This window comes from Thunnus albacares, chromosome 23, assembly GCF_914725855.1.
Source record: "Thunnus albacares chromosome 23, fThuAlb1.1, whole genome shotgun sequence".
Taxonomy (NCBI): domain Eukaryota; kingdom Metazoa; phylum Chordata; class Actinopteri; order Scombriformes; family Scombridae; genus Thunnus; species Thunnus albacares.
The window spans coordinates 19,089,724-19,097,609 of record NC_058128.1 but is presented as its reverse complement, the minus strand read 5'-3'; the positions used below and the strand labels follow the sequence as shown (position 1 = coordinate 19,097,609).

Below are 7,886 nucleotides of genomic sequence, written 5' to 3'. Positions count from 1 at the left end.
AAAGTTCAGCAGTCTTACAGGCAGAAATGCATCAGAGAAGAGATGGTTATTTCTACATCCATGAAATGCAAAGCATATTCAAAGCAGGTTGAGTATTGACAAAAGGAGTATAGTGATCATAATAGACACCTATGCAGTGGAATGATCACACCTTCAAGGTATTTATTTGCTCCACAGCTAACCACATTTGATTAAATGGAATATGGAAATATGTAGAGACAGGCTGCTGTTATACCACTAAAGTACACATTTCTAGCAGAACATTACAGATGATTTATGATTACTTATTATATAGAGATTATGGAAATATTACCACTTCTAACGAGGCCATCACTGTTCTGTATTTTTCTAGCTGAAGGGAATTTGGTTCAAGGGGACTGAACCAGTCTCCAGTGTCAGGACAAACATCCTCTTTAACACACTCCATGTGCTGGAGTGATGATTTGTGGCCAGGTGGCGCTCGCTCAAGTCTCTTGAGCCAATCCACATATGGCCATGAACAGGGAAATTCTGAGGTGGAATCATAGTATAGAGACAAAATAAGGTTTTTGGATCTGAAGCTGTGTGATTAGCAAGCACAGAGCGCCATGCCACATCATTTCATAGGGTTTAATTTGAGCTCCTTATCCTGTTGCTGCCCCCCCCCCCCCCCCACCCTTTAACCTCCTTTCTCCTTTGCCTAGTTTGTGTCTAATATTTCCACTCTGGAATGTGGAATTCATGATGACTTTTGCAGCTCACCTCATCTTCTCCTTTATTCCACACTGCCTTCCTCCCTTTAAATACTCCAAATACCAGATGGAGCTAAAACACATCAGTGGTCTGCGAATCAGGAAACTTATGTTTATTTGACATTTTGACTTAAATACATGAAGTCAGTTTCTCTCCCCTCTCCGGCAAAAAGAATTAAATTCTGAATGTAAAAGATTTATTGCTGCTAACGGCTCAGACTAATATTAACATATAGCTTTTATGTACATGTAAAAGGCAGTAGAAACAAGCATGCAAAATATATATAGCCTCCATTTATTATAAAGATAAGCTTACAGTACAAAGTGGGAAGAAAAAAATACAGAGATGACTTTTAGCACTTGCTAATAATTGCTAACCAAAATCACCTTTGGCACAGGGGAAAGGTGATGACAGTATTAATGTACTGCTCAAATAAGAGGCGTTGTAACGTTAGCATGTCCCTCCATGTGACAGAGCACGCTCAGTGGAACCAGTGATGGCGAGGATAGAGACCGTCGTAGTGATACTCTCGCATCTGCTCAGTCGTCTCCCTCGATCTCTCATTTTGCTCTGTGGATTTAAAAAGTTAAATTAAGTAAAATGTAATCAAAACCATGAACAACCAATTCTTGATAAAATATCTGTCAGTCCAATTCAGTTCAACTAGCTTTATTGGCTTGACCATGACAAAATATAGTATTGGGTAATAGTGTTAGTGTGTTAGCATTTAGCTAAGTGTACGCTATAGTGTTAGCAATGCTGTGTACTCATCATATTGTACAGACCATGATTACAAACAGCCAAGTAGTAAAAAATGTTCATATCAGTCACATAGTTATAATTCCATGTCAGAGGAGATAAGACTTTCTGATGGCTGTGATGTCTCCAACTTGGTGAAAACAACTACAGGTGTGTCAGCGAACTAGCTAATGACAAAATGGCTGCCAAGCCACTGGCACTGGCAGTTACATTTCGATCCAGTATTAACATTAATTTAATTAATTCAACCAATTAATACAGTTTGTTTCTTCTCTAACATCTCAATGACCAACTGCAAATATGTAGAAAGAAAAAAATAGATCATTTATGCTAACACACAGAGGGGTTTTTTTTGTTGTTTTTTCCCCATTTTACACACATGGAGTGAAAGTGACAATTAAATCCAGGGACAAAAATGTAGGTTCTTACATTTATGTCTTGATGTAAATTGACCAATGAGTCAGTTTCAGAAAAAGATGTGTTATGGTCAAGATCTTTTTCTAGCAGCTCATTGACCCAAACCACCCAAAATACTGTAAATCCGACATATAAAACCCAATCACAACTTTATGATGAGCAGTTCTTAGTTTAGAAACTGTTGTTACTGCAACTATATCACACCGGACAGACAACCGCAGGGAAGATTGTCAGCTTGGGTTTGGCCACAAATGGACACTTTGAAATGGTGTGGAGTCTCAGGCATGCTGCTCTGGCTCAACAGCTCGTGGGTGCCAAGACGTTCATTCAAGATCCAAAAACTAAAGCTCTGTCTTCCCTCAATGTGTTTTCTCTTGTGAGGCCTCTCGTTACAGCTGACAATCAAATAAATCACAGGTTTTCTGCAAGGATCAACAAAGGTTAGCCCTCACGACAAGACATGATACAAAGTTGCCAATACAAAGTCTCTGCGTCATCTTTGTATTTCATTCAGTGACTCTGAGCACAGTGATTTTGAGAAACACTCAATGTTAAGTCTTCTTCAGCTCCCTGTGGAAAATAAGTGATCGATGGAGGATTATTTGTCTATTATTTCACAGAGTTTGGAACCAATTTCTGTTTTGTCTCTCTGCCATCTTGTCATTGAAGCAATTCAGTGATTCTGCCCTCAATTCAAAGGAACACATGAGTCTAGAAGAAAACATTTAAAGATGAACTCTCAAGATACATAAAAACACACTACTTTGAATAATAATTGGTGTCTGATATAGGTTATTACAGTTTAATTAACTAGTTAAAAATTCTTAAAATGGCATCTACTCCTTCCTGTAAACATAGTTAATTTTAACAGTTTAACTGCTGGACATAAAATGTCTCCTACTTCACTGAAAAGTCCATTTTCAGTGTATGTGCACTGGAGACTACAAGTTTCAACATCACACTTGTGTAAGTTGCATACTGGACCTCGATTGGCTTCTTCTTCTTTGAAACTAGTTGTGATGTCACAAATCATGCTTGTAAGTACACACCTTAAAGTCACATTTTCGGTGAGCTCAGAGAATCTTTCCTCCTTCAGCAAATTAATTTAAGAAAAGTTCTCTACCGTCATACTTGGCACAAGCATCCTACTGCATAGTGAAGCTCAAACATCACTGTCAGGTGACAAAAAGAAAAACACATTTTTGACTGGAGGGGGATTTTAACATAGAACCGAAAGCAGTTAGGTCCAGGTCTTACCATCACGCTCCTCCTCAACGTAGTTCTCAAACTCGTGTCTTTGCTCCTCATTGTGCTCCCTCCTGTGCTCATTGTTTGACATCCTCACCCTCTGCTCAGCTGTGGAGAGAAGGAGGGAAAGGAGAGCTGAAGGGTAAGCCAATCATTTTGTCTGTATACACTCATTTGTGATACTAAAGAAGCAGGTGGAGCCACTTCTGTTCTTTCCTAAAACACCATTAAACTTTAAACTCTTCTTTCCTCTTACTTTTCACGCACACAAATTAAGATTATGGAGCTCAGCTCTTTGTTGCCATTTGTCATGAACACCTGACTGAACTGCAAAATGACACCACTGCAAACTTGACAACTTTTTCTCTAGATGTAGTTGTTTTCAGGCACGCTCTTAAAAAATCAAGATATTTAATGATCGAAATATAGCACTTCAATCCGATAAATTGTTGGTATGTAAATTTGAATCAGACATCGAATGATGACTTCATCAATGGGATTCTCAGTGATGTAACATCTGCTGAACCATTAGATTATTGGACAACCTTAACACCAGAACCAACACGGGGTAAAATTGACTCCAAAATCTGATAAATGTTTTAAATAAAACATTGATAATTACAACCAAGGTTTCATATCTATACATAGGGTATAGGTCTAGTGAGGTGTTAAAACAAATAAATGAGGGAAACCCATACTACTTACTGTAATGTATTGGAAAATTTGTGGTAACACCTACACCTACCTCTTGCTCCTTCATTGCACAAAACCAAACATCCCCACCCATGCGGGCACAGGGCAGCTTCTGTATACATTAGACATTACTATTCAGTCTGTGTTTTTCTTAAAGTCTCACATTTAACAACAAAAAGCTGTAGGGATTACATCACAGCATTTATATAAACACGCAGACTTGCATCTACTCTGCAAACGTATTTTCCGTCCAAATGGGCCAGTTATTTGGAGCTTAGCTGTAGAATATATGGCTCACGTCGTAACTTTAATTCCTGCACCCTCACACACAAACCTCACATGTTTCCCCGTAAACAGGTCCCAGTTTCTTCCAATTTCTTTCTGATTTTCTTGAATGGTTGTTTAAGCTGCACAAAGCTGCTGTGTTTAGAGTTTGAAAAAGTTCTCAATAATCTCAGTCACAGAATCCGAAAAAAAAGTCTAAATAAGTTTATTTTCTCATTACAGTATCCTAAATTGTTAGCAGAAGGCCTAGTCTTGTTTCAGGGGTGTGTGAAGAATTACATCCTTTTTTTCTTTCCCTACCTTTCCTTGACCTCATTAGAAAGAGATATGACGGGAAAAACATATCTGAAAAAAGACAAGTGCACTGAACTCACTCTGAACAGGTTATGTAATCGTTCAACATCTGTTGGAGATATTGCATATATCTGATTTATGTGTCTCTACAAGAGGCATTCTGTTTTGCTAAATTGTATTAAAAAGGTTCTATGAACCCAAATGAGCTATGGTTGGCGATAGAGAGTCCAGACTGAGGCTATAACTATGCTAATTTGTGAATATGGAGCCCCTGAGCCTTGTATTCCTACCTCAACTTCTTTTGCATCACTTAAGTTGCAAAAAACAAGTCAATCTGTTATACACACAAACTCAAAACTGTCCCCTCAGGTTCTCAGGAACCAGGTGGGCAAGGGACATAATCAACCTTTTTCTAAGTGTTTTATTTTTTTCTAAGAATGTGGGCCTGTTTGTTCAGAGCCCAGGCCCCATTTGGTGTTCTGATGGGCAGCAAATGACCCATAGTCTGTCTCTGGAGGTATGTTCAGTGGCACGCAAGGACTTCTCTGATAAGCCTTCCAGCATTTTCTGACAGAAAACAGATTAATTAACAGGGACCTGGTGGTGAAATGATGAAAATCACAGTAGTCAGCAAGCCATTTTCATGCTTCCATGTCAGATAAAGCATAAATCCTGCATTTACTTATCGAAGAACTATTTTGGACATAACAATGTAATGATATATGTTTGCAGGATTGTCCTGAAACAATTTGCATTTAAGTGTTTGTTCACTTGGTTTGAGGTGTTTTTGGCATTGTATATCATACAGATGCTGGCAGTGGAAGAATGAGCTTATTGTACCGAGAAACAGAGAGAGAGCCTGCTCCATACTACCCTGTGACTCCTTCTGCAGCCTCCAGCTCGTGTGTGTGTATCTCTCAGACTCGCATTTAAAGGCCGTTCTATAGAACAACACCTGCTTCAGTTTTCAGTCCTCTCTGTCTCTCTTTCTCTGTTGCACTTTCAAAACGTGCAGTTAAAACCTCAAACCATATCATTCTTAGAGTCCTACTACAAACCACTAAACCCAACGTTCCCTCACACACACATACACAAGCTCTATACAGGAGGCCAAGCCTGACATATTTAACTCAGTGTGGCTTCATAAATCACTCGGCACGGTTGGGGTGAATCAAGCTCACATAACCCCAAATATAAATAAACACTCATCCCCTCATCTCCAATCCACAAACCAAACTCTTCACTCATACTGCTGGTTTTCTGCCAGCAGAGATGACAGGAAACCCTTCCATTCATACTGGACAACTTACCTTGGAGCTCTGCATAGTATTGGACTGAGCGCCGACTGCGGCGTTTGAAGAAGTTAGAGGCCTCCGACTCAGGCATGAACACCTGCCGTGCTGCCCCTAAAGGTCAGATGTCAGAAGATGAAGATTACATATGGAGTATATGTGAAACAAAAGTAATGTGAAATTGTTAAAAACGTTGGGCACCTATCACCTTTAGGATCAGCTGCTTTTGAGTTGTCCCGTACGGCTGCACTTTTTACCGCGGTGGAAACTGAGAACAAAAGGAGAAATAATGATTTCTTGTCTTTACTTCAAAGTTTGCTCTTGTCTCTTTATCCCGTTGATAAGGAAGATGTATCTAAAGAAGTGACACCAAACTTCATCATGACATTTTGATTAAATTATCCAAGCAAAAAAAGACTCACAAACCATCCTCTACAAGATACTGCTAAATGCTAACAGTTAGAAATCATGTCTTGAGTATGAGACAAGAGAAACAAAAGAAAAAACAAAAGAAGCGAGACAAAAAATATGTGATAGCTGAAAATTCAGAGACTTAGTCCCATCTCACAGAGGACCTATGTTGTCATAAATATATGGAAGGTTGTGAGGGCCACAATTGTCGCTTTACAAATGATTGATGTCAAGTCAAGTTTATTTATAGAACACATTAGAAAAACAACAAATGTTGACCAAAATGCTTTACAGAGAAATTTAAAATACATTTAAATTAAAACAAAAATAAATAGATAAATAAGTTTAAAAGACAAAATTAAAATGATCACTACTGTAATAATTAATGAAAAACAACTGTACAAAGGTGGGTCTTTAGCTGGGATTTAAAAGTGGCAACAGATGGGGAAGATCTGATAGCTAGGGGCAATCTGTTCCACAGTCTGGGTGTGGTAATGGAAAAAGCTTGGTCAAATTAAAACAAGATTACTATAGCCACAGCCATAATTTTTCTTAATTACTACAAATCACAGGATGTCTAGCTTTGCAAAGCCAGCTACCAAATTTCACTTTATCCTCTGTGGTATGCCAATTCAGATTGGTCTTGCTTATTATTATCACTATCTATGTCACACTCGATAATTCACTGATTAGTCAGGTCCATAGCTGTCGATATTAGTTGATCATTAGCAGATGTACTCAAGACTTGTATCTTGTAGTGAAAACTGAGCTTGTGAGTTTAAGATTCTCTGGAAGACTACTGGACATTCCTTAGCAAATTTGCAGCAAACATACTGTACTTACTTTCCTCATGTTCCCGTACATATCCCAGAAAATGTAACTTAAAACTTAATGCAAATATGACCATTTAACTCAGTTGTACATGCAGTGCAACAAACAACAGTTGTTTCGGAAAACACCAACTTTTACAATTTGATTCACACTGACCCCAATCAGCTCCCAGATGAGACTGCACAAACAACATATGTTAAATTAATAAACTAAAATTTAAAAATAAATGAGGAAATTACAAGTAAACTCAATTATGACAATTATGAACAGGTCTAAGGTCATCTGTAAGGCAGCAAAATACTACTAGATTTATAAAATATTCTTCCCAATATTAAAGGATGACAGCACATATCAGTGCTTAATACCCTCAAACCTATTTAATCTTCTCTATCTTTATCTCACTTAAGGTTGTACCCAGAAATAACCCCCATCCTTCTCCCCTTCCTCCACACCCAAGCAAGGTACTCACTGGTGAGGATGAGGAGGGTGGTGAGCAAAGAGAGCACGATGACTCGGGTCCAGGACATCTTGAGAGAGGAAAGGAAGAACTCCACTGGACTAAACAGCACACCTACCTCAAATGAACTGAGAGAGGAGAGTAAGATGAGAGAGGGAAGGGAGTAAGGTGGGAAAGGCAAAGAAGGAGGAAAGGAGTGGGAGGAGGAAGAGGGACAGAAGGTCTCAGGGAGGAGAGAGCTACTGGAATTTCAATGGCCCAAGGGAAAAGAAGAAGAAAGCAAGGAGGAGGAGGAATGATGGCGTGAAGTGAAATGAAGCAAGAGGAAAGCGGAATAGGAACCAGGCTTTGGTGACTGATTTCAAAAATCAATCACTGTATACTTTCATATTGGCGGCCCCCAAACGGTACCAAGTTAAAAAGATTTGAACGGTGATATCCAGAAATCCTTGATGTTAGGAAATTGT

General features: G+C 38.8%; 1 protein-coding gene across 1 annotated transcript; it reads right to left on the bottom strand.

Annotated features, from left to right (window-relative positions):
• Positions 1–829: 829 nt before the first annotated feature.
• Positions 830–7,642, bottom strand: ucmaa (upper zone of growth plate and cartilage matrix associated a). Its single transcript, XM_044343456.1, has 5 exons — positions 7,432–7,642; positions 5,929–5,988; positions 5,739–5,834; positions 3,166–3,264; positions 830–1,302 (listed from the first exon to the last, which is right to left on the bottom strand). The coding sequence occupies exons 1-5, from the start codon at positions 7,487–7,489 to the stop codon at positions 1,214–1,216; spliced, it is 402 nt and encodes a 133-aa protein (XP_044199391.1). The 5' UTR covers positions 7,490–7,642; the 3' UTR covers positions 830–1,213.
• Positions 7,643–7,886: the final 244 nt, after the last annotated feature.

Coding starts and splice junctions, on each gene's coding strand:
- ucmaa (XM_044343456.1), bottom strand. CDS start 7,489: ATGTCCTGGACCCGAGTCATCGTGCTCTCTTTGCTCACCACCCTCCTC. Junction 5,835..5,928: donor AAAAGCAGCTGATCCTAAAG/GTGATAGGTGCC, acceptor TCTGACCTTTAG/GGGCAGCACGGCAGGTGTTC. Junction 1,303..3,165: donor CGTTGAGGAGGAGCGTGATG/GTAAGACCTGGA, acceptor TTAAATCCACAG/AGCAAAATGAGAGATCGAGG.